The sequence below is a fragment of the Vicugna pacos genome, chromosome 2, assembly GCF_048564905.1.
Source record: "Vicugna pacos chromosome 2, VicPac4, whole genome shotgun sequence".
Taxonomy (NCBI): domain Eukaryota; kingdom Metazoa; phylum Chordata; class Mammalia; order Artiodactyla; family Camelidae; genus Vicugna; species Vicugna pacos.
Window position 1 is genome coordinate 81,921,382 of NC_132988.1, and position 27,300 is coordinate 81,948,681.

The 27,300-nt window shown below is 40.0% G+C and overlaps 2 protein-coding genes across 10 annotated transcripts in view; one reads left to right on the forward strand and one right to left on the reverse strand.

The window, feature by feature from the left end:
* HERC3 (HECT and RLD domain containing E3 ubiquitin protein ligase 3) overlaps nt 1-27,300 on the forward strand; it is a 130,325-nt gene that overhangs the window by 78,551 nt on the left and 24,474 nt on the right. For all 9 annotated transcript variants that reach the window (XR_012061307.1, XM_072943326.1, XM_072943287.1 and 6 more), the window contains 4 exons: nt 464-607; nt 1,523-1,689; nt 4,517-4,583; nt 5,894-5,976. Coding sequence is in view for 8 of the 9 variants with exons in the window: in XM_072943326.1 (XP_072799427.1) it covers nt 464-607; nt 1,523-1,689; nt 4,517-4,583; nt 5,894-5,976 (461 nt within the window). In the remaining variant the exon portion in view is untranslated. The remainder of the gene's footprint in view (nt 1-463; nt 608-1,522; nt 1,690-4,516; nt 4,584-5,893; nt 5,977-27,300) is intronic.
* NAP1L5 (nucleosome assembly protein 1 like 5) lies at nt 15,705-17,841 on the reverse strand. Its single transcript, XM_006198157.4, has one exon. The coding sequence runs from the start codon at nt 17,718-17,720 to the stop codon at nt 16,974-16,976; it is 747 nt and encodes a 248-aa protein (XP_006198219.2). The 5' UTR covers nt 17,721-17,841; the 3' UTR covers nt 15,705-16,973.

Consider the following 27,300-nt stretch of genomic DNA (forward strand, 5'->3'; position numbering starts at 1 on the left):
TCCTCTCCTGGGGCCCCGTCAGTGCCTGCTGAGAATGCTCTCCTCCCTTTCAGTTAGTTCAGTGTGACCCACTGCGAGAGATTTCTTCTTTTACTCTGGTTAATCACAGTGTTTCTCTGTGTGCCAGAATCTTTATGTCTCAGTGTATCTGACACCTTGAAGATAAAATGTATTCTTGAATTGGTTCTTATATGTTTGCCTTCCTGCCCCAAATAGATGGTAAACTTTCTGGGGACATACAGTAAACTTACAACTTTCTTTGTATGCCTTGAAGTGCCTAGTAAAAATGTTGTACATTTGCAAGTGCCTTGTTAATAATCAGTAGCCACACCTTGTAGTTTTCATTGAATCATTGTATTCTCTGTTATATTTTCCTTTCTTAGTCCTGACTTTGGAAAGAATTTGCTTAAAAAAATTGCCAGCGATTTCCCTGAAATATTAATTCTAAGTTCGTTATTTTAAGGTCATTTTTGATGGTGAAGAAGCAGTGGATGCTGGTGGTGTCACAAAAGAGTTCTTTCTTTTACTGTTAAAAGAACTGTTGAATCCCATCTATGGAATGTTTACCTACTATCCAGATTCAAATCTCTTGTGGTTTTCAGATACGGTAAGTTACTGGTGTCACCATTAAACAGAAGGATTGAATTAAGCTTCCTTTTTTGTTGTAAGACCAATCCCCAGACTTCTGAATTTTACAGAGGGGAACATAACAAAGATAATAATTTAAAATGTCCATATAGTATATCCAGTCTTCATATTTCACCTGTGGCTCATAGTGCATTTTGTCCCCCATCAGCCCCTTTTCCATTCCTAGTAGGTAAGCTCCAAGTTTTAGAATCCTTGAAGAGTAGAAAGAACATGGTAGGATAAAGAAATTAGTTTTATGACATGTTAAAAAGTAATAGTCAAATATGCCTTATTTCGATAACAGTGATAGTATGTGTATGAATACTCATACAGATATACACACGTTCATACTTCATTATTGAAAATTCTGTAATAGAGGAAAAATTTTTTTTGCCCTGTCCCTCTACAGGGGAGCTGAGTTTTAAAAGGCAGTTATAAAAGCAGACTACAGTTTAGTTCTACCAGAGTTTGCTCCTTAGATCTGCACTGTCCTGAAAGATGGCCACTCACATCATGTGGCTTTTTTTCATACTGGAGTCATTTCCTCAGTAGTACTAGCCAACATTCACAGGACCCATGTAGCTGCTGGCTGCCACCTGGGACAGTGCAGAATAGAATGTTTCCATCACTATAGACAGTTCTGTTGGACAACATTGCTCCCAATGAGGATACGCTGTTCTGTGTATCACAGAAGAGCTAGAAATGCTTGCTTTTGTCTACATTGTGTCTTTTGGGGATAATCAAACTTTTGTCAAGGGTGTTTCTCTGCCTCAGAAGGTAACTCAGTGAGATCCTCATTCTTTCATACAGAAAATATTTTAAGGTAAATGGCTGATGGTTTTGAGGGCCACCAACACTGCATTTCTTTTTCACACATTTGCACACGTGCTGACAGTGTTTTGTAGAGCACAACTGGTTTCACTTGATTGGCATAACCTGTGGCCTCGCCATCTACAACTCCACCGTGGTCGACCTGCACTTCCCGCTGGCGCTCTATAAGAAGCTGCTGAACGTGAAGCCTGGCCTGGAAGACTTGAAAGAGCTGTCACCCACGGAAGGAAGGTACAACGCGGGAGACGGGGCACTGGCGTGGGGAACGGCTCCGGCTGCCTCTGCCCTGGGATTAAAGGTCGAAATGCCGCGTGTATGAGTTAGAGTTCATCGTTAGACTGCGTGGTGTGTGCCTCGTCCTAAGACATAGCTCCGCAGCTGCTTGGTTGAAGCTCTGCCTGCATCATCTGGGGGCAGGAAGGTTCATGTCGTGGTCCATACATACAGGGGAGAAAGTACTGAAACGGGAACCTGTGTTAAAAAACCCTGCAGGTCTCCCCGTCTTTCTATGTTTCTCCTCCCTGTGTCTCCTTGACTTTCACACTATGACCACACTCATAGCACTTCTGGTCACTGACTGTGTGGGAGCCTTTCCTCCACACCACCAAGTAATTCTCCACGGTGCCAGCTGGGTGGCCTACAAATTTAGCTCAATTCTGACACATCTACCCGGAGATGGATCTCACGGGTTAAGGGCTCCATCCCACAAGACTGCTCCCACCCTACCTCAGAAGCCAGCCGCAAGTCGTAGGTCCCCAGGTTCCCCACAACTTCTGTCCCTGGGCTACAAATCAGAGGTTCCCACGACCCCTTCCTCAGGTTTCGCTAAGTTCCTAGAGCAGCTCACAGAATTCAGGGAAACACTTAGGTCCACCAATTTATTAAAGGATACGATAAAGGATATAGATGAACAGCCAGATGAAGAGGTACGTGGGGTGAGGTCTGGAGGGATCCTGAGCGCAGGAGCAGCTCCTGACCTCGTGGAGTTGGGGTGTGGCGCCCTCCGGATGTGGATGTGCTCACCAACCTGGAAGCTCCGGAGCCCCCTACTGTGGGGATTTGACAGAGACTTCCTCACAATGGCATGATCAGTTATGACCTCCATTTCCAGCCCCTCACCCATCTCTGGAGAATGGGCTGAAAATTCTAAGTATCTAATCATGGCTGGGTCTTTCTGATCCTCAGCACCCAGCCAGGACCCACCCAGAGTCACTGCATTAGAACAAAAGACGCTCCTAGTACCCTTCTCGCTTAGGGATTTACAGGGGTTTGGGGAGCTCTGTACCAAGGAACTGGGGGCAGAGAAGAATATATGTATGTTCTGTTCTCTTACAGAGCTTTTTTTAGAAACTAGTTTAATTGAGATGTAATTCACATACCACACAGTTCACCCACTTAAAGTATGTAATTCAGTGTCTTATAGTACATTCATGGAGTTATTCAGCTTTGCCACAGTCAATTTTAGAATATTTTCATCACCCGAAAAAGAAGCCTGGAGCTCCTTAGTCAACACCCCCAGTTTCCTTGTCCCCAAGCCCTCAGCAGCCACCAGTCTACTTTCTTGTCTCTATAGACTGGTTTATTCTAGATTTTCACATAAATGGAGTCATACAATATGTGCTTTCTTGTGTTTGGCTTGTTTCACACAGCATGCTTTCAGGGTTCCTCTAAGTTGTGGTCTGTATCAGCATTTCATTCCTTTTATTGCCAAATAATATTGCATCGTATGGTTATACCACATTTTGTTTGTCCCCTTGTCAGTTGGTGGACGTTTGACTGGTTTCTTCCTTCTGGTTCTTATGGACTCGTGCCTCTGTGGGTGTTCTTGCATCCTTTTTGTGTAGGCATGAGTTTTCATTTCTCTTGGGTGAGTACCCAGGAGTGGGATTGTTTGGTCAGATGGTAGCTCTATGTTTAGCCTTTTGAGGAACCTGTAGACCTTTCCGAAGTATTAGAGCCATGTTTTTAGGTTATTTTCTTTCTGGCTCTTAAAAGCTCCTTTATCCTGAGTTTATCTGTATTGATTTCAGGTAGCGTAAGATGAAGTACATAAAAAGACACCATATTCTTTTGACTTCAACAGGCAGGAACATCCCTTTTTATGGAGAAAGAATACCAATTTTCAGATGGCAATAGAGGAGGAGTGGTCTCTAAGGTGCCCTCTGGAAATGAGACTGTCACACCACCAGTATCGAACACCAATAGGGAGAAATTGTAAAGGCTGGGCGGAGTGGGGGCCCAGAGAGAGGAAAAGAAAATTTAGAAAGAGTATAAAAAAATGGCAGAGGAGACGCAGGCAAAGGTTCCTTTTTTGGTAACTGAGACAGAAATTTGTGCTGTGTTCTTTGCCAACCTGGCTGGGAATGATGTATTTCAAGTAATGATCTTGGCTGGTTAACTGGAAGCAGATTTAAATTCCACACTAAGAATTTTCCTCCTAGGCAACTCTTTATGGAACCACCAGACTCGGAGCTCACTCAGGAAGAAAGTGAGAATGAGGTCTGGTTACAGGAATGTGTTCTCGTGAGGGCCACAGCATGACCCTCATTGGCATAAACGTGTTTCAGTGTTCTTTAGTATGGCTGATTAAATAGAGTGCTTTACCACAGAGTCCCTTGCATTAACAAGTAAGCCATTAAGATTCCGAAGTGGATGGAGTGACTTTGTAACTTTTTTGATGACAAAAGGGCTATTTTGCTAGTGCATGTGGTTAAAGCCAGACTAGAGGACCATTGCAGTACCATCTCCTCATACATCTGCTTCCAAGGAATACCAGGGTTAACACAAGTGTATTGGGGAAATCCATCTGAATTCTTCCATAAATTCAGTAAGATTTGTCAGTAGGAACAGACAGCCATGAATGAATGTCTTACAAGTCAACTGCCATATTTTTTCAAGATATAGTTAACACCATTTTCTGTCAGTCTGGGTTTATATTCGTTCTAGAATCTTCTTTTACAGCTTTTCATTATAAACAGTCTGGATGTGTGACTGAGATTCAGACGCTGTTGCCATGTCTGATTTGCCTCTTTTCCTTTCTCTGTCCTTCTGTGATTAGGAGTCTTCAAGAACTTTTAGATTACCCTGGGGAAGATATTGAGGAGACTTTCTGCCTCAACTTTACGGTAAGGATTTCCACAGTTTACTTATGATTGTAGCTGTCTCTTTCATCATGTTTACAAGTCATAATTAACATTAATTTTTCTCCAAATCAAAGAATAAACTCATGATTGAGAGGGGAAAAACGTTTTAAGTTCAGGTGGCCCTTTGAGGCAGTGAGGAAGAAAATCTTCCTGGGTTCTGGGAGCATTTCAATCCTGATTACATTCCCTTGATACTCGGTAAATAATAAAAGCAAAAATAAAATTGTTCAAAATCCAAACAAAAACAAAAAACAAACAAAAGAATAAATTCAGACTTCCCTGAATGAACTTACTTTAGTCACAGTGTCTTTTTTTAAATTGAAGTATAATTGCTGTACAATATATTTTACAGGTGTACAAAATGATTCACAGTTATTAAAGGTTATACTCTATTTATGGTTATTATAAAATATTTGCTATATTCTCTGTGTTGTACTATATATCTTTGTAGCTTATGTTATACATAATAATTTGTACCTCTTAATTCCTTACCCCTACTCGCCCCCCCTTCCCTCTCCCCACTGCTAACCACTAGTTTGTTCTCTAGATCTCTGAGTCTGCTCCTTTTTTTAATATTCACTAGTCTGTTGTGTTTTTTAGATTCCACAGGTAAGTGATATCATTACAATACTTGGCTTTCTCTGACTTATTTCACTTAGCATAATGCCCTCCAAGTCTATCCATGTTGCTGCAAATGGCAAAGTTTCATTATTTTTATGGCTGGGTAGTATTCCACTGTATATATATACACCAAATCTTCTTTATCTATTCATCTGTTGATGGGCACTTAGGTTGCTTCTGTATCTTGGTGATTGTAAGCAATGCTGCTATGAACACTGGGGTACATGTATCATTTTGAATTAGTGTTTTTGTTTTTTTCAGATGTGTACTCAGGAGTGGAATTGGTGGGTCATAGGGTAGTCATAGTGTCTTGAATATTATGGGAGTTCAGTAAATGTGTTGAATAAGTGAATGAATGATTAATCTATGCACTTAAGAAAATTACTAAAGCATTAATCCTCTTTATTCCTATACATAAAATTTCTTTTCTAGAGCTCATGTCATTTTCTCTTTGATTGCATTTGTTGACAGCTTCATGTCTTAAAACAGAAGATGTTTTTTAGGGTGCCAGTGTTTTCTCATTCAGTTTCTTTTCTCCTCCCAAGAATGTTCTGTGGTAATCAGTCGTCATTAAGCTACATTTGTTCTCAAGGGTTCTGTCAGTCACGTGGGGTCTAGAAAGATAAGTTGTAAACAAACTGAAACTTCTTTTTCTTCCTTCTCAAATATAGATTTGTCGAGAAAGCTATGGAGTGATTGAACAGAAGCAGCTGATACCTGGGGGAGACAAGGTGACCGTGTGCAAGGATAACAGGTTAGTCCTCACCCTGGACTGCAGACCTCTCTACTTCATTTCTCTGCACTTTTACTTTTAAGACCAAGACTGAAGTTGAATTTTAATCCCTTCTTCAGAGGAAATAAGGGTGGTAGAGCCAGAACTTGCAGGCTTAATAGGAAAGGAAGCGCCAGACCTGGACTGAAGAGAGAACTGTTTTAGTTCTAGATCTCCATCTTCCTGGCTTTGACTCTGAGCAAACCAGGTAGACTGTCTGCTCTCAGTTTCTCATCTGTAAAATGGGGGTTATAGCAACTGTCCTGCCTTCCTCATGGGATCGTTGTAACACTAAAGTGAGATGATAGGAAAACATTCTGGAATGAATGAATGCCCAGCATCTAGCACAAGATTTCCTGCATCCAGCAGAGTGCCTGGCACAAAGATACTCAAAAAAATATGTGTTGAGTAAGTGAATGTTATAAAGGTGCTTTCTATTATTGTGGTTTTATTGCTGAAGAGTTTGTAATACAGGTTTTTAATTAAATTCTTTCTGCCTCATGAAAATTAATTCAAGTATATCTAATTTTTTTCAGGATAATTTTCTCTGTGTTCTCTCTTTGGAGGAGAAAGAAAATTCTGTTTTGTTTACTTTGTATTATGAGTGCGCTTGTTGGCCATCTGCATATTAATTAATTTAGTTTACAAACCCTGAGTGTCTGCTGTATGTCAGGCATGTTGCTGGGTGTAGGAAATGAGTAACTTTTATCCTCAAGACTACCTGGGGAGAGTCATTGTAATAAATGATTGCAGTGGATTATGGCATGTGTGATAGGAAAGTGACAGGCCAAGTGCCACCCAATCAGGATGCGAGGCCACAACACTTTTACCAGACATTGAAGAGTGCGAGTGGGAGAAACATGTAGACAGAGGGAATAATGTGAGTCAGATTCTCAAACTTAACACATGGTAGAGACTGATGAGTACTTGTCGGGTGGGGCTTGTGTGTGGGGGGAGGGTGGGTGCAGTGGTTTGCGGTGGAGCTTGTCAAGGCTTTAAATGGGTTTGGATGGGACGTGGTTGATCTCTGTTTTAGAAAGTTAACTGGTGGCCATGTGGAAATCGGCCACATGCGAGGAGACCCATTAGGAGGCTGTTGAGGTGGCTCAGGTAGCAGGTGGTGAGGGCTGAGATGAAGGTAGCAGGGATGTGAAGTTGGCTGCATGTTGGTTACGCAGTCGGCAGGAGCTGGTGTCTGATTGTATGTTGTTGGTCCTAGAGAGGCATGTATTAATAACAGCACTGAGGTTTCTAACTTGGACAGCTGATCAACAGGAAACAGGATCTGTAGAACAGCATAGAAGGGAAAAAGAGTTTCATTTCATGGATGTTGATTTTGACATGTCTGTGTGATACCCAGGTGATTATGTTTAGAGCTGGAAATTTTTATATATCTCAAAGGAGAGGTGTCTTTTTTTAAAAAATAAATTCATATTTTAATAGGATTTTTTTGCATTTAAATTTTTTGTACAGTTCTAAAAAGTTACTTTGCATTTGCAGTTATTACAAAATATTGGCTATATTCCCCGTGTCGTACAACATATCCTCGAGCCTGTTACGCTCAGTAGTTTGTATCTCCCTGTATTGCCCCTCCTCCCCCCAACTGGTAACCACTAGTTTGTTCTGTCGGTGAGTCTGCTTCTTTTCTGTTGTATTCACTAGTTGTTGTATTAGGAGAGACGCCTTATATCAGTAGTTTGTTTAGTTACTTATGCCAACTTTAATCACCAGTGAACTTGAGGTCGCCTACAATGAGAACCAGGAAGAAAGAAGTTGTGAAATAAATAAAAAACAAAGACAGCAAAAATGTACATTCTTGGAGGAGCTATAGATTATTAGAATAGAAGGTAGACTCTTGAGCTGAGGGTTTAGGGACCACTAGCACACTGGCCAGAGACAAAGCTTCTTGGCTTAAAGAAATGGTAAGGGTAGGGAAAGGTGAATGGCAGTCTCTGCCTGGGAGGGTCGTGAGGAGGGAAGCCTTCACAGAGGAAAGCAGGGGTTCAGTTAGAAGTGTGGGAAAGTTACAAATGTAGAGAAGTTGAATGCTGTTTTAAGAATATTGGGAAATTGAAGCCAATTCACTCTGCCTTTAGTTGACTACTTTCTGTAAATCATTGCAAAGATGCGAACAGAGATCCTATGAAATTCTCTGTATCCAAGTGATCCACCTTGGCTTCCTCCCATAAATCTTCCCTTTTAAAGCTAGGAATGATTGAAAAACTAACAAGTCTCTTCTTTCATTTGTCTACATTTTTAGAGATCTCTAGAGGCCAATATTGTCTAATTTAACATTGGATAATCTTTTCTTTTTGATGTAAACCTTTCAGACTATCCAGGAAGCCTCAGCTTTGGGGAAGGTGTGAGCTGTAATATCAGAGTTTAGTGAAATGACGCTGAAGTTGCCACATACCCAACAAAAATAGCTTCAGATGATGAAATTATCTTGACTCTGGAAACCTAATATAGTGGCTAGTCTGGTCTCAAGTAGGTGTTTCAATGAAAACTCTTACTTGATAAGAATCTCTTAGAGCTGAAAGCACTATCCTTTATCTATATAATGTTGGTACTTTCACTAACAGCAAATGATTTCTTTAATAAGAACAGTCATATTATTCCATGGAGTCTGATAATGTTTTTAGAATTGGGAAAATTATAGCAGCTCATAAAGTGGATTTGTTGGCCCAGGTGACTTCTCTTCCCTCCTGATTTTGATGACCACTTGATAACATATGTATGTATGTCTGTGTATCTAGTACGTCTATCGCCTTCAGTCTTTCAAAGGGCGTCTGAGCTTTTGCATCAGGTTTCAGAAAAGGTAATGTGTGCATTGTGTTAGGAGCTAACTGTGGGCTAGGTACACAGCCTGAGGAAGGACACACGAAGAATCTCTTCAAATTCTGGTGAGTCGTCCTAATGCGCAATATGTTGAATCCACTGGGTGGGGAAAGAGTGATCTCGCGCAGACATAGGCAGTTTGTGACGTAGTCTGCAGATGAGGCAGATGTTCGGACTTAAGCCTACTTTTCGTATCTTTATAAAAGTATTTCTCTTCGAGTACTTTTTGCCTCTGCCCTATTGTTCTCTGTCTCTTTCTGGGTTGAGTTTTTCTCTTTCTGTCTCTCCGCTTCTTTCTCCCTGTCACTCTCACTTTCTCTCCTTATTCAGTAGATATTTCTTTGAATCATCAGTTGAATCGACTTAATAGTTGAGAGGCAGTCTGTGCAGGAATACTGAAATACAACACAGTTTGTTTAGGGTGATACACTGTTCTCAAATGCAACCCTAAATGAAATCTGAAGACAAAGTTGAGTAATTGAATTTGAAGGAGTTCAGAGAAATCCACGTGGATGGATGCATCTGGGAGGACAGATACAGGATAGGGCTGAGCTGGGAAGCCCACTAAGATTTGGATACTAGAAAGCAGAGTCAAGGACATAATCAGAAGTGCAAGTTGTGCTGTCAAGTGACGGCTAAACCCGGGTGGTTATTTCAGGCCAAAAATGGTGAGTGCGTGAGTAGGTCTGAGTGCTGGACAGGGCCATTGCTGCGGGAAGCTTCATTTGGATGATCCCACACCCGCTAGCTGGGGGATTAGATTGTAGAAATCTTTGAAAATTTGAGATATTTAGAGTTCATTCAACAGGTGATACAAAGCCATTGTTGGTTTGTGAGCAAACGAGTTGTATGATAGAGGTGGGTCCGTGGCACACTTTCTTTCTTCATCTGCCTTTTTTCTTTCTCCACCATTTAAATAAGTTGCTGACTGTTGGGCTGCACCCCACAGGCCTACAAGTCCTGTACTTGCCCAGCCTCAGGACCGAAGAAAGAGCCTACAGTCAGCAACAGAGACATCAGTGGTTTAACGCATAGGGGGATCTCACATGTCTGGAGCCACCCTCCACCGTGTGCGGCAGACAGCGGGCAGGACATGGGGGCAGTCTTTGCTACAGAGGGGGTTGACTTCAGGTTGACTCATCAGTTACCAGGGAAACCAGCAGAGGGGCATGCCCTTCATCACCCCTATGAAAAGCTATCACAGTGGAGATCTAAAGTTAGAGCAATCATTAGCCAGGACCTGGGGCAAGTATGTAGGAAGGTCAGTCATGTGAGTAGGGTGTAGGTGAAGCAGGCACAGGTAAGGCAGGGCATGTCCAGAGAGCAAAGAACAGCCACCTTGAGTGGCCTGGCCACACACTGACACATGCACACTCCTGGACATTGCTGATCCCATGGGTGGTCCTCAGAGTCAGTGCGGTCGGAGAGCATGCCTTTGTTAAAACACATGTGGGTTCCTTTTCTCTTTCTTTGCAGTTATTTGCTCCTAATTGACTTAAGGGCTGCTTCTAAAAAACATTTTCCATAAGGATGTTCTGACGACATAGAGGTTCCTTGGAAGAAAGACAGTATATAAATTCAAGGGAGTAGTGAAGGAACTTACATTGTTCTTTTACTTGTACTATAAAACTCCATCATTCTGTTACCGTGACTTTCTAAAAAATAGCTTCAAAAGTTTACACATTTTTGTGCATAAGAAGTGCTGTGGTTTTAAGTATTGCCAGGCAGAAGGGAGGATTCCCGTTTTTATGGCAGTACACTGTGTTTGACATTAAAATATGGAAAAGCTTCTATGTTAGGGAGAAGTGTGGGGTTTGGCTTCTCTGGGTCACGGGCACTCACTGAGTACACAGTGCTCTCAGCCACACTGTTTTGTCTGTGCGTCTGTACTTGGCGATGGGGTTAGATCCCCTGCTGTCACAGGTACCTGGTGGGCAGGCTTCTGAAAACCTCATGTGGTTACTGCCACATTACTTAGTATTGCTGTCATAGTTAGGGACAGCCGGAAAAAGACTGGTGAAATTTTTTTCCTTTTTCTTTTATATTGCAAAAAGCAGGAACCTTATCAGCAAAGCTTGTTGAGCTCCTGGTAAGAAAGGTTATATACGACGGTAAAAGATTAATCATTGCAGCTGTTATTCCCCTTTGACTGTTACACGCCGTCATCTCATCACTGGGGCTCCTTTCTGGGTATTTCTTAGATCTGTCTAAGAAAAGTAAATGAAAGAACTAAAAGAATAATACCTGCTGGATTTTTAACTTGGGCTTTTGTGAATACAGATACTGCTGGCATTGAAGGTGCTTTGTTGAGTTAACAGTAAGATATTTGCTGTCACCGCTGCCCTGAAGGAAAATGTCAGAAGGGTACCAATTCTGTATCCATAATTTATTATACTCCATTTGGTCTTAAAATTGCTTTCTCTCCTTGGACAAGAGCTGCAGACAGACCAATGATTTATAAGCATCCAGGTAAAAGAACATCTGTGGGTGACTGCTGTTGGCCATATCTTAGCTAAATCTTGCCACAGCTGGTAGTCACATCTGGATAATACCGTATTACGTGACTATTCATGCATGGTTAAGTATTTCTCACACTCTGTAGCATGGTGTTATTACATTAATGAAAAACCCACATATCATTCTAGATTACCCCCAGCTTACCTCAGTTTAATCAAATCGAAAGCAATCCATATCTTTCACCATTTCTTCCATATTAAAAAAAAGGGGGGGGAGAGGGAATACATGGTGAGAAATACCAGGCTTAAGGTAAGTGCTCTGAAGGGCACTTATATTCTATAGAGAGAACCTGAAAATAAAACCCATACATGACAAATACTTCTAGCTCCTTAAGATCTATTGAAGTTAGGGCTGCTGACAGACTCCAGGTGATCTCTTGACATTGTCTGTGAGAGGTATAATCGTTAAGATCTGCCTTGGACTTGCACTGGACTGTTCCAGGAATAGCAGATAGTTAAGTATTCAGTAACAATTCTTGAGTGCTTACCATGTCAGACATTATTCTAGGTCCTTCACATTTAATCCTCCCCACTTTACAGATAAAGAAATGAGGCAGAGAGAGGCATAGGTCACTTGTTCAAGGTTACACAGCCAGAAGTCCAGGTTTCAAAACCAGACCCAGGATTCGAAGCCATTCTGTTTGAGTGAGAGCCTGTGCTCCATGAATGGTCAGCACCCTGCCTCTTAGAGGCCAAGACCAGGGCTCCAGAGTCCTGTGTCCCCCTGCCCCCTGGAGATGAATGACTTTGAAGAATTTGCTGTATTCCTTTCAGACTATGCAATTAAAAAAAAACAGATTTAGCATAGTTAAAAACATACTATATAATATACACTTCTATGTCCGAATTTTTAAACTTGAAATAGTGCTTGTATCTATCTATAATGTTACTACAGAGCCCTCATGGACACCTTAATAATGGCTGCACAGTGTATTTTCTGTTCTTTTGCTTTGGGGTATTTGACTTGTTTCTGTGTTTTATTTCCCTTTTCCCTTTCTCTTCCCTCTCCTTCATTTTTAAAGACTGTATCAAACGTCTTAAGTATAAAGCTTTGTTTATCTTTAAAATTGCTTTTTATTGATAAGGTTCCAAGGCCGAAATTGAATTAGTATATATCATTTTGAATCTCTTGATATTCTTGCTAAATTTATTTTAAAAATGAATTGTACCAGCTTATACATTGTCATCAGTATATGAGAATACCCATTTCACCTAATCCTTACAAATACTGAGTATTCTTCTTTAAAAAAACTGATCTCATAAGAAATTTGATCTTACCTGTAAAATTTTGTATTTCCTCCATACATAGGCTACTTTGCATATTCTACACAGCATTGATCCATTTTACTGATGTTTACCTGTAAAATATTTTTGTTAAAAAGAAGTGAATTAGATACAAATGATCCTTGCACACTACTGTTAGTGTATTAAATGCCACTGAATTGTTCATTTAAAATGGCTAATTATGTTTTGTGAATTTCACCTCAATAAAAAAATGTGTTCGTGTATGTGTGCGCACTGGCAACGTGTCTGTGTGCTTGGATGTGAACTCTCAGGCAGAAGAGCTGCTGTGTGTGCCTTGCTCGGGCAGTGAGCTTCGGCAGGCTTCTGCGTGATGCTCTTAGAGACTGACTGGAATGTGTAATGCATGTTGCCTTTCTTTCTGCCGGTTATGTTGTGTCTTGCTTACTAATTTGGGCCTATAATGGACTAAGAATGGCTTATGAGCTAGAATGTTTGACCTGCCTTGAAGGGAGGGTATCCTGCTAGATGTTAACAGGCAAGTTTTATGGCTGCCTGAGGAACTATCAAATAAGCAGTGCAGGAAGCAGAGGGGAAAGATCAACCCAGTCAGGAAATGGTGGAAATTGTTGACATTATGAAGGGCATCATTTATGTGCCTGTATCCTGAGAAAAGTGGCCAACAGTGGTGTGACTGGTAGCTAGAAAACCCCACAGCTGAAGTCTCACTGGAAGTGAAGGAAAGATTGTTGTCCAGAGCACCCAGCTGGGACACGTGTGTTCCAGACCTTGCTGGAGGCCTGGTCCACTTCGTGCTGCCTTCTCAGGATGGGTCTTTGTCCAAAACAGGCCTGCAGTATTTCCCCTTTTTAAAGTAGTCTGCTGATATCCTTTACATATTTTCTTATTAAGACTAAATGATTTTTAGTCTTGAACTAAATAAAGGCTTGAACCTCTATCAAACTTAAGCGTCTACTGATTCTTAAGCTTGAAGGTATCATCAACCTAGTTTGACAGCAGCTTGCTGCTTGTTTTTTTGTAGATATTGTCTTTTGACTGAATCATACTTTAAAAAAATTTTTTAAATAGAACTGGTATATCTAAGTCACTGATACTAAGGCATACGGAAGTCGGTGTAAATACTTTTTATTATATTTAGCGTTTTTTTCCCTCAGAGATCCAAAGGTGCTTTTACATATATAACTAAAATATGTTTGTATATACATGTAGGTATTATAGACAGTAAAAAGAATAACCAAAATAATGAAGACACTACTGTATTAAATATAATTTAGAGGTAGAAATATCAGTGTTGGTTTCCAAGCACAGACTGTACCACAAAGTAAGAATCAGCAAATGTTGAAAAATATAAAAAAATTTTTTTAAATATACCATAAGCATTTGTATTTTAAGTTTATAAGCATAATAAATTCTAGGAACCCATAAAAAAAGACTAAATGATTTTCATATGATTTGTATGAACTCTTTATTATATTAAAACTACCAACCCTTTGCCACCTGTATTTACTGCAGATTTTATTCCCAGTTTGCTGTTTACTTTTAAGAATGTGGAGGGTGTTTAAATCTTTATAATTTCATTTTTGTGTTCTCACGTCTGTTGATTATTTCTTTTGGTCTTAAATCATTCTAAACTTAGCCTTTCCTGTCCAGTAATTGATGAATACTCAATGTATTTTCTTCAGTCAAAAAATTTTTTTGAGTCTGTAGTCTAAGGTGAAAATCTTGTTTCCATATTCTTAGAGGTGAAGATTAAGGTAATTATATGGTTCCAGATCCAGTTTGGGTTTTGATTTGAAGTTAGATAAAAGTTAATTTGGGAAGAATTGACACTTTTGTGATATTCAGTATTACCATCCAAAGGCCTCTAGTACATTTCTTTGTGATAATGTTTTTTCTTTTCATAGGTTATACACAATTTTTAGTAGAGGTTTTTATAAATATTTTGATTTATTTCTGCTGTAAAGAAATTTTGTATACATTTTTATCATTATTAGTGCCTAGAAATAGTTATTGGTTTTTAATATATTTATCTGGTAACTGGTCAATTCCTCAAACTTACTGAATGTGATAGCTTTCAGTTCATTCTCTTGGGTTTTCCATATATAATCACATGCCAGCAAAAAGATGTTTCCCTACTAATTATACACCTTATTTGTTTCATTCATTTTTGCCTTTTTGCTGGACCTAGAAAAATATGAAATGAGTCTCTTATTCCTAGGGGTAAGAAGTTAATATTCAATTTTATTACTTTGGGTTTTTTTTGCTCCTATTTAGGATAAACATATAATTAAGGTAATCACTGTCTTCTTATGTAGTACATTATTTTGACTTTCTCTTTTTGTTGGCCTGGCCTTAAGGAAGATTAATATTTAACCTTAAGGTTTTACTCAACTATTGCCATAAGCAACAGGTCAGAGCTTCCTTCCATTCCCTAAGGTAAAACAGTCTCATTTTGCTTCTAAGTAATTTTAACCCTCAAGGGAAATGGAGGAAAACACGTCTGTGTTTAAAAAAATTTTGGAGTCTTTAATTTTATACTTCATTTAGAATGCCCAAATGTAAAGTTGAACTAACCTTTTTTATATATTCAAAATGTCACACTAAAGTCTTACCCTTTCTGGGAGGAAATCAACCCCTGATTTTTATACTGAGGAAACCAAAACAAGACAGTTTATTGAATTTCGTGTGTTTATGAATTAAAGGCCATATTCTTTTCTAACAATAAAAATTATACACTTAAGAATATAATGATATGCATTTTCTCCCCTTTTGTAACTTAGGAGGATTGAATTTCAAATTGTCTTTATCTTTCATGTAATAATAATAATAGCTAAAATTTCTTGAGCACTTAGTGTCAGACACTGTTCTGTGGGCTTTGTGTAAATGAAATTTGTTCTCCCTAAAATAATCTGTGAGGAAGGGGCTGTTACTATCTCCTTTTATAGGTAAAGAGAAACTGAGCAGATTAACTAAATTGCCCCAGGTTCACTGTTAAAAGGAAGCAGAGCTGGGATTTGATTCCAGGTAGGCAGAGTACTGAGTCCTTTTGTTTTTTGAAAATACTATTTTATTAACACCACAGTGGTAAACAACTTTATGCTTATATTTCTTTATAGATCACTGAGTCACACAATTCAAAACCCACAAAGAAGCAAAGAGTCTTTACGTTAAATGTGTCCTCCTAAAAATTCTTTTTCTGTAGGCCATTCTGTTCTCAAGCAGTAAAATCTGATTATGCACCATTTTATATTTAATATGTCACATTTACATAGCAAAATAATGAAGGCACAGCTAACACAAGCAAACTTAAACCCTTTCTACTTCTGAGCTGGGGGTGGGGACACACAGTTGGATTGGTTCTTCAAGTATATATTTTTTCCAAACATTAGCTTCAGTGAAGAGTTCTGATGATTTTCACAGCTACATTCTAAAAGCTACAAGACAGAAAGACATCACAAGGATCAAAGTACATAACATTGGATACACATGCTTTACAGAATTTACTAGATTCTACATCTTTTCAAGTAAATTAATATTTCTAAAATACTAGGTAAAGGGATTTAAACTTAAACATTTGGGTTTTTTTTTTATACCTTTGTAAATAGACACTACCAAGAAAACACAGAAACACGAGACTGTAAATAATGAACACATATGGTGACAATATTGTACAGGTTATACACCCTCCTTCTCAGAACCATGCTGTTTCTCTAAATTCAAATAGTCAGAACAGTCTTTAGAATTTGAAGTGGCAGTTTTCTGGACCTCATTAATAGTACTGTCATGATCTCCAGCACCGGCTCCCTCCATTCCATCCCTCTTCTCTGAAGTGTAAAGCTGATGTCTGGGTTACAAAAGCAAAGTCTTAAAGATGAGATTTGAGATTTGTCATGGGTTCACCTTCTTCTGCGCTGGAAAACTGCATGATTAAAGAAATTGAAGAATCAAGCATTGAGAAAATGTTCGGTCCTGGCTTAGGTGTTCCGTGCGTAGTGTAATGATAATGTGATGAAAGGGTTTCAAAGTGACGTTCTTTACTTCACATCTACTTGACACCCTTAGTAAGTCTCATCTCCAGTCCTTGCAGAAGAGATCATGAAAAAAATCATTTTAAATTTAACTCGTTTTCAACACCTTTTTGATACATTTACTTGTGTTCAAATTGCAAGTCAAATTTGAAACGGGCTCGCCAAAATCAGATTGCTTCGATTTTATTATTATTTTAGGAATGTCAGAATTGATTCACATTGTTATTTTGGTCCAAAACCTGAGCCTTTTCAAGTCCACCAGTATTAAAAAAAGAAAAAGAAAGAGGGGGGCGTTATCTGCGTCGTCATTCTCCTCTGCAATCTCTGCCCCCGCTTACTTGGCGTCATCAGGCGCTGCGGAGTGGGGACCCTCATCTTTGGCGGCAGCTGCCGCCTCCGCCGCAGCCTCTGCCGCAGGCTCTTCCTCCTCTTCCTCCTCCTCCTCACCCTCCTCCTCATCCTCATACTCTTCGTCATCGTCTTCATCCTCCTCACCCTCTAAGGTCCATGCACACCCCTCCATCTCACCGGTGAGCTCCTGGATCTTGGCAAGTAAGGGCTTATAGATGTCGTTATACTTTTTCTCCAGAGCCTGAAATTCCTTATCAAATTTGGCTTCTATCTTATCGCATCGCTTCTGCAGCTTTTTGAGGGCCAGGACTCGGCATTTCACCGAGTTAGGCAGGCTCTCGATAAAGTCATTCCTAGGCTTTGGTGCATTCTCTGCAGGGGTCTGGGGCTCCTCCGCCGTCTGACCGGCCGCGCCGTCGGAGTCGCCGGCCGCGCTGTCAGAATCGCCCCCCTGCGCACCACCTTCCGCCATTACCTCCTCTGCCGCCGCGGCCGCCTCCGCTGCCGCCGCTGCCGCCTGGCTCGGCTCCGCAGGGCCCTGGTTCTCCGAGTCGGCCATGTTCGAGAAGCGCGGAGGTCTAGGCTGGCTCCTGCAGAGACCTGCACCCGACTGCACCACAGCGGTCCTGCGGCTGCGGCAAGCGGCAAGCGGCGCTGACGTCGGCCGCGGCAGTGACGTGGGCGCGGCCCCGCCCTTTCGCCCGCGGGCCCTTGACTGGCTCTCCAGCATCAGCTGATGGTCGGGCCCTCGAACGGCGCCAGCCTCCTCCTGTTGCTACCCGGCCGGCTCCCCCGCACTGCGGGCGACGTCAGTCCCCGTCTCTTAGATACCCTGCCCCGTCCGCCCACGCACCCCTCCCCCCGAAAGCAGGGGTGGGGAATGGCAGCGGGGGTCCGCGGCAGTTTTCCGGAAGCTGCGTGGACGGCCTCAGCCTGTTTGCTCCTCAAGCCCATGCAGGTGCTTACATCTGGCAGTACATCTGGCTTGGCGTGTGTCTCCATCTCCCCGTAGCTGGCATTTGGTAGGCCTTGGTAGGGAGCCTCTCTGGCTTACTCGGCTTTGATCACCTCAGATTCCACTGAATTTTTTCCCAGAAAGTAGAGGTGCGGAAGAGCTGACTCCATTCCACCCGCTTTGGGACCTGGGTGCGTGATGGGGGGCAGGGGATAATGTAGCTTGCATGCCCATCCCCCCACCCTCGCCCCCCATCTTGGCCCTTTAGCAGCCTAGCGGCATGAATACCGGTGGTAGGGTCTCTTCCCAGCAGGATGGACCCTGAAACGTTTGGATCGGGAATCTCAGGAACCCGGGTATCATGGAATGTTCTAGAAGGGTCTTCAGACTCTGTGTCCTGTGGGGAGGAATAAAGCTGGAGGAGGGCCAAAGAAAGGAATACTATCTGACACCTGTGGCCCAGGGGACGGCCCCCGCCCCCATCTTATCCAGGTTGAAGCAGGTGTTTAGTACTGCTGTTCATGGGGACACACATGCACCCCCCCCACACAAACACACACACGTTTACCCACAGACATTGTTCCCAAGGCACGCCGCAGTTCAGCCTCTGTTCTGTGCGTCTTGCTGGTAATTTGTATCTGAGAACATAAAAAAAGGTGTTAAATACCGAACTCTTGTTTTCTAATAGCCAAATGAGTAGACATTTTAATTCTTTATTAAGCCAAAAAACGATAGCTTCTTGAAGAAGGATGAGGGCGTGTATTTTAGGTGTGGAAGACAAACGATCCTTCAGGAATGTTTTCAAGCTCAGCATTACTGATATAAATGCTTTTCTTTCATTATGTTGGAACTTGCTGAAGCTTTTCCATAAAACGTATGAATGTTAGGAATATTACTTCCCAAAGTACATTCTGTGCTTTTTGTTTTGGGGAATATTAAATTAGTTAATATGTTTAGCTTTTATTGCTGACACTTAGCAAGCATTTGATAAGTGTTTTGTTTACAAAATAATTAAATTGCATGTATTAAAATGCAGAGGTAACGTGCAATAATATTCTCTTTAAGAAAAGGACATCTTTGTGCCCTTCCCCAAATAAAGTAACTATTTACAAAAGGCGCAATATATTGCCATTAGCCAATATCCTAGGTTTTTTGGTACTTGTGACTCCTGTTATTTATTTTACTTTCTTAATTCTGTTCCGTATAATTTACGTTCAGCTTCCTTATTGCCATTTGTAATGAATGAGTTTTGTTAAAGTTGAAATTTTAATCTTAACCCTAACTGAATTCGCTAAAATAATATCTCTATATTTAGGTAACTGATACTACACATATTCCATATATCACTTACATGTTCCATATATCACCTCTTGAGGTTTGGAATGCTTTTTCTCATTTTTTAAAATAAGGAACTTAGAAGCAGAAAAATAAAGTGAAATAAATATTCTCTTACTTTATATATCACCTGATGGGCAGAATCGGGGGCAGAAACCAGGCCTTCTAACTCCTATAGTATAGAAGCTGTGACACAGTTTAAAAACACCAAACAAAACTCAAAACTTTAATCAAATCCATTTAACTTAACCTGCTTGAGACAGACAAGGTGTGCCCATCTTTTAGAATTTTTATGTTTCCATCTTTAAAAAATCTTTAAACTTAGTGATAAGCTAGGCTACTCTTTTTTTAAAGTCTGTTTTGAGATATAAATTATGTACTATAAATTTTAGGCTTTTCAGGATACTGTGACAAACACTACGGTAATCAAATTGTTGAACAATAACCTTATTCCCCCGTCCAAATTCCCTCATAGTCCTTCCCTTACTGCCAGCCCTGGCAGCCGCTGATCTGTTATCTGTCACAATAATTGTTTTGTTTTGTTTTCTGTGGAACGTCGTATAAATGGAATCATATGCGTATAGCCTTTTGAGCCTGGTCTTTTTCATTCAGCATAATACATTTGAGATTCATCGGTGGTGTTGCATATAGTAGTGTTTGTTCCTCTTTGTTAATGAGTAATATTCCCATTTGAGTTTTTTTTTGGTGTGATTATGAATAATGCTGCTCAAAATGTTCATCGGCAGATTTCTGTGTAAACAAAGGTTTTCATTTCTCTTGGGTAAATACCTAGAAGTGGAATCGCTGGGTCAGATGGTAAATGTCGGTTTAGCTTTGTAAGAAACTTCCGCATTGTTTTTCAAAGTGGCTGTACCATTTTGCTTTCATACTAGCAATGTATGAGAGTTGTAGTTGCTCCACATCCTCCTGAGCATTTAGTATTACTGGTTTTTTGTCCCTTAGTCTAAGGGCTGTGCCTGGTGTCCATAATAACTAATGATACTATCTTCCAGTGTGCTTATGTGTCATTCATATATCTCTTTTGTTAAAATGTCTGTTAAGATCTTTTCCTCATTTTCTAAACTGTATTTTTTACTCTCATTAACTGTTTTAATGTTTTTATATATTCTGGGTACAGGTCCTGTGTGTGATACGTGTTTTGTAAATATGTTCTTCCAGCCTGTGGCTTGCCTTTCATTTTTGTAATAGTGTCTTCAAAAAGCAGACATTTTAAATTTTGATAAATCCATTTTATTAATTTTTTCTTCATAGATTATGCTTTTGGTGTCATAGTTAAGAAATCTTTGCCAAATTCAAAGCCATAAAGATTTGGTCTTACATTTCCTTCTAGAAGTTTTACAGTTTAAAGTTTCACATTTAGACTCTGATCCATATTGAGTTAGCTATCTTTAATAAAGGCATGAGGTATAGGAATACATACCTTTTGCATATGGATAGTCTGTTGATACAGTACCATTTATTGAAAACACTGTCCTTTCTCCACTGAATTGCTCATTTAAATTTGTTGAAAACTAATTGTATACATGTGGATCCATTTCTGGACTTTCTGTTCTGTTGCACTGATTTATGTGTCTGTCCCTTTCACGAATACCACACTTGATAACCGAAGTTTTATAATAGTACGTCATGAAGTTAGGTAATGAGAGTCCTCTTAGTTCTTTTCCAAAATTGTATTGCTCCTCAAGTTCTTTCACCTTTTTTTCTTTTGTGTGTGTGTGTTTGTTTATTTATTGAAGTATAGTCAGTTTACAGTGTTGTGTCAATTTCTGGTTTGTTTTCTATGTGAGTCTGTTCTTGTTCTATGAGTAAGTTTGTCTTTTTAAAATTTTTATATATTTTTTATTGAGGTATAGTCAGTTTACAATGTTATGTCAGTTTTTGGTGTACAGCACAATGCTTCAGTCGTACATGAATATACATATATTCGTTTTCATATTGTTTTTCACTGTAAGCTATTACAAGATACTGAATATAGTTCCCTGTGCTGTGCGGTATAAACTTGTTTATCTATTTTATATATACCAGTCAGTATCTGCAAATCTCATGCTTCCAATTTGTCCCTTCCCGTTTCCTTTCCCCCTGGTAACCATAGATTTGTCTTCTATGTTTGAAAGTCTGTTTCTGTTTTGTAAATAAATTTATTTGTCTTTTTTTTTTAGATTCCACATATGAGTGATATCATATGATAGTTTTCTTTCTCTTTCTAGCTTACTTCACTTAGAATAACAGTCTCCAAGACCATCCATGTTGCTGCAAATGGCATTGTTTTATTATTTTTTATGGCTGAGTAATATTACATTGTATAAATATACCACAACTTCTTTATCCAGTCTTCTGTTGATGGACATTTAGGTTACCACCATGTCTTGGCTATTGTAAATAGTGCTGCTGTGAACATTAGGGTGTATGCATCTTTTTGAATTAAGGTTCCCTTTGTATGTATGCCCAGGAGTGGGATTGCTGGATCATATGATAAATCTATTTTCAGTCTTTTGAGGAATCTCCATATTGTCCTCTGTAGTGGCCACACCAAACTACATTTCCACCAACAGTGTAGGGAGGGTTCCCTTTTCAAAACACCCTCTCCAGCATTTATCGTTTGCAGACTTTTTTGAATGATGGCCATTCTGACTTCTGTGAGGTGATACCTCATTGTAGTTATGATTTGCATTTCTCTGATAATTAGTGATATTGAGCAGAGATTAACATTTGATTCAGGAAACTGAGTAAAGCAGATTGCCCTTCCTGGTGTGCATGGGTCTCATCTAATCAACTGAAGGCCTGAATAGAACAAAAAGGCTGAATAAGAGGTAATCCTTCTGCCTGACTGCCTTTAGGCTGGGGCAGCCATTTTCTCTGGCCTTCGGACTCTAATGGAAGCATCAGCCCTTCCAGGGTCTTGAGCCTGCCTACTTTTGGGCTAGAACTACATCATTGGCTCTCTGGGTCTCCAGCTTACTGACTAGAGATCTTGGGACTTATGAGCCTTCATTATTGCATGAACTAATTCTTTATAATCTCTATGTATATGTATGTGTGTGTGTGTGTGTACACACACACACACACACACACACACACACCGGTGCACACGCACAGTCACTCCCTATTTATTCTGTTTCTCTGGATAATCCAGACTAATATATCATGTAAATATCATTAAAATCAGGTATGGGTGAGACTTGAGGTTTGATGCACACTGAGGCAAAATTCTTTTATAGCCTGTGAACCTGTGAAACTAGACAAATTTTTTGCTTCCAGTTACAATGGTGGGATAGGCATTGGAAAGACATTCCCATTCTAAAAGGGCGACATCAGGAAGGGAAAGGGGATCACAGGCCCCAAGCAAATCATAAACCTAGCAGGGCAAATTTCATTAGATTTTAAGGCTTGGAGATTAATCCTCTTCAGTTCCGTGCTCTGTCCTCTGGCCCCCTTGGGTGGTAGTCCTGCCTTATAAGGCTGTGGAGGTCTGGTCCTGGTTCCTGGACCTACGCCCATGTTGGCAGTGATAGTCCCACTGGACTCTGATCTGCCTTTGGGATCATTCTTCCTCTTTCTTGGAAGATAACACCTGTTTGCAGCCAGTTAGCTCCACTAGCTCATTTCACACCTGTGGAATCCCGACAGCCTTCTTTCATTTTGTCCCATCTCTACCCTCAATACAAGCTGGTAGTGTTTCTGCCAGTATAAAATTCTCATAAACCCTGTTGGCCTCCCAGGCAGTTCATGGCGGTCCAAGTCATCAGACAAGAGGGTCCTCCACAGATCTTTCCTGGATAGCCAGCCACATCTCTGTTCCTGGCCTCTGCTGTGATGGTTGATTGGATCCATGAGTCACATGCCTGATCTCTTTAGTAAATCAGTGTTCAGCCACACCCTTGGCCTTGCTTCCAGAGCATGCTATCTGGATAGGTTAAGAATTTTCCTAACCTTGAAGTTCTAGTCCTTTTTGCTTAACAATTCCCTCTTCAATTTATCTCTTTCCTCTTGCATTTTACTATAAGCAGCAAGAAGAAACCAGACCACACCTTCAATACTTTGCTCAGAAATCTCCACAAAATAACCAAGTTTATCAAGTTTTACTTTCTGCAAGACACTGGAACGTAATTCAGCCAGGTTCTCTGCCACTTTATAACAAGATTGCCTTTCTCCAATTTTCAAAAAACAACGTGTTCTTCATTTCCATCTGAGATTTCACCAGAGTATTTTAACGTTCATAATTCTAGCAATATGCTGTTTATGATTTATATTTATTTTCCACATAGCAGCTTTCTCTACAGTTATCTTCTTTCTGAGCTCTCGCCAGAATCTCTTTTAATGTGTATATTTCTATCAACAGTCTCTTCAAGGCAGTCTAGGCTTTCTCTATCACTGCCGTAAAACCCTTCCAGCCTCTACCTATACCCAGTTCCAAAGGCACTTTTACATTTTAGATATTTGCTATTATAGTACCCCACTTCCTGTTACCCAAGTCTGTCTTAGAGTTCTCCAAACAGAACCAATAATACACAGACACACAGACACATAAAAAGAGAGAGACTGACTTTAAGAAATCTGCTCATGTGATTTTTGGGACTGGCAAGTCAGAAATCTTCAGAGCAGGATGGCAAGCTGCAAATTCTGGCAGGTGTTGATGTTGCAGCCTTGAGTCAGAAGGCAGTCTGAAGGCCAAATTCCTTCTTTAGAAGCCTTTAGTTTTTTAAAGCCTTTAACTGATTGGGCAAGGCCCACCACATTATGAAGACTAACCTGCTTTACTCAAAGACTACTGATTTAAATGTTAGTCACATCTAAAAAATTCCTTCACAGCATCATCTTGAGTGATGTTTGACTAAACAGCTGGGCACCATAGCCTAGCCAGATTGATACATAAAATTAACCATCGCAGTCTATAATAAAAAATCATGCTGATGGTGCTTCTCTTAGGCAGTTGTACCAGAAGAATGTTACTGGCTGTTGACGGAATTAAAAAATGCACAACATGAGAGCTGTGAGTTTCAGTTTTGAGGGAATTTACTGAGGACTATAGCTCTGTCTCAGATAGCTTCTCAGATAGCTCTGAGGAATTGCTCTATAGAAGTAGGGGATGGAGCAATATATATGAACTTTAGGGCTGGGAAATACATTTAGTCAAGCATACATCTTGATAAAAGTTTACTGCTAATCTCAAAAAAAGTTAAAAGGTTTCAGTGCTTGTCAGTATATGGGAAGATGTAAGAATCGGGGATCATTGAAATTCCTCCTTAGATACGTATCTTAACTATCGAGGGGCCAACATATCTAAAACACAGAATTCTTCATTTTGTTTTTTGTCCCGAATTCCTTTTAGGGTGGACTATAGGTCAGTGATTGCAGAAGCTAATGACTTGATCCTTGTAGAACTGAATGGTGGGCAACATTCTTTGTTTTACAACTCCCTCCCTTTTGATCATAAATTCAACTAAGATTTGGGAATTATTTCATGACCAGTTTGTCCCACGGTGCTAAGAAGACTTATTCCTAGGGCAGGCAAGGATCTCGTTGCTAGGCCACTCAATGTGCTACTTCTGTATTGGGCTGTGTTAATAACTTAAAAATTCTCTGGATCATCTGTCTTTCTAGTCTGTTATGATCAAGGAAATATTTTTCCCTGTTCCTTTTGCCATATCTAGAGTTTCCCTCTTACAGTTGATCTTTGGGGCTATAAATGTGATCAAGGGCCTCAAAATATTGAGCCGTCATTAATTTTGTCAGAGACCTGTTTACACGTTGAGTAATGCAAGAAACAACAGTCTTAGACAGGATGCAAGTAATACAGCTAGTAAAATTAATAAAGTCATAGAGATTTAAGCATTAGCTTCCAGAACCAAATCAGCTCCTTAAAGGATGACCAAGACTAGAAAGTGTATCAGTTAAGGCAGAAATCAGATTTTTCATATGCGTCATTAAATGTGTTCTATCAGAGGATTCATCTGGCATGAGAATGCAGCATCCAGTTAGAATCACGGCATAGGCGCCTGTCTCCTTCAGATGCTATAAAGATACTGAAGGCCGCATGTTTTGTAATACTGCTTTTTCTCATCACAGACACCTCAGAATTCAGTAGGCTAATACCCTGATTATTACCGTTTCAGGCCTGTTGGGTGAATTTTGTCAAGGCTTCAGTGTGGGCAGTTACAACTTCCAATCCTGCTGAAGGCACAAAAATAGCTGCAAAATGGTTCTACCAGTGAAATGCAGATCTCTTGATCCATCAGGCTTGTCTTAATGGTAAATTTATTGGAGTCATCTCTGAATTGGCACACTAGTGGCCTTGAGCCCAAGGGAATCCTAGGGTGCATTTTCCTATCCATGCTGGCAGAAGCCAGGGCCACAAATTGGTGCAACAAAGACATGGAGTTCCATTAGGTGCAACTCATTATATTCCTGGTCACCTGACCCAGTTTGCTCCATCAATTGCTATCTTTAAGGGAAATGAAATGTTGGCATTTTCCCTATGGCACTCAGCCTAATTTTCTAGTGTTATTTGGCTGTTATCTTTAGTATGATTTGATTGTTCCCAACATAGGAGGGCCTTTAAACTTAAATGACCATAGCCTAGTGTTAGCCGTATAAATCAATCCCATAACTGAGGGAGGGTTCCTTCTAATAATTGGGAAATTATGTTCTTTGACTGAAATTTAGCTTGTTCCTCTGATTGAGCTTGAGTAATTTTAAAAGAGAATTCATATTTATGGTCGGTCAGAGAAAGTATGATTGATTGGCTGAGTGAGGGATTCCCATCTAGTAATAACCAATAGTGGACCTACAGCTTCTTTCTTCTAAAATAAATTTTCAAAGGCCCATTCAGTTAGAGTCTTGGAGATAAGAAATCCACCAGGGTAAACCAGAAGTATTAGATGTACATAATTGGATTGATTTCTGAAATCTGTATAGGATTGTGCTCATGATAGAAGAACATTTGATTCATATGCAGAAGTCCAAGGAATCAGGAAAACACTACAAATAATCATACAGGTCAGATCTGGCATCTTGGTATAGCTGTCTACTTCTGATGTCTTCTCATCCTGGTGTGAGTGTTGTTTCAAGGTGATTTTGAGGTCAGCAGTCCTCTCTATAGAACAGTATGGTACAGGGGCCCTTCGTAAGTGGGAAGTGGGAGTCCAAGAATGATTTCCTTTTAGTGTCCTGTGCATGAGCTAGTTATGAGCACTTGGTAAGTGTCCTTCCATCTAGGAGTCTTTAAACGATGCCTTTCCAGTATACATAATCTCCTGGTTGCAGGTAATGGGGCCTATGATCTTCATTCAAAGACAGATTACTGTGATAAGCTTTAGAAACAAATTTAGAATGTCCTTTTAATAATTCAGTTAAATCTGACAACAATGCAACATTGTAAGAAGAAGCCGTCTAGGAAGTGAGTCTTCAGTAGTAAATACAAACCACAGAGACAGTTAACAACACTAGAGCTTAACATTCACTGAAACATAGTTTTTTTCTCTCTAAAATCACCTTCATTTCTACCAAATATAGCCAAATTAAGATCACATAGGCTCTTTGAAATTGGCTTTGCTGGAACTTTTCGTAAGGAATCTCAGGTTGAACTTTTAAAAGGTCTCTCAAGGCCAGAAAAGCCATGCCAAAGACTTCCTCAAATCAAAGAGGAAGTTCTCTCTCTGCTAAGAGGACAAAGTTTCTTGGAATATTAATCTGATTTTGATAACAGGTGGTGAAGTTTCTTTACTTTTGAAGTAATCTGTTGTAACCTTCCATATTTGCCTTTGAAATCTTTTATTGTCACTTTGGTTAAGTGAATAAGTATTGTTTCACAGTGACCTATGTTCCTGTTTGACCAAGTGTTTTAAAACCTCTTGGTATCTTTGACCAACAAACTTTAACTAACTTTGGTACTATTTCATGGGAACCTGAAATTCATTTGGGTTAGTTTCTTTTATATTTCTGAGACTTTATGTAAGTGCTTAATTTCCTTAAAGCTAATCATAATAGAGCTCATTTACAA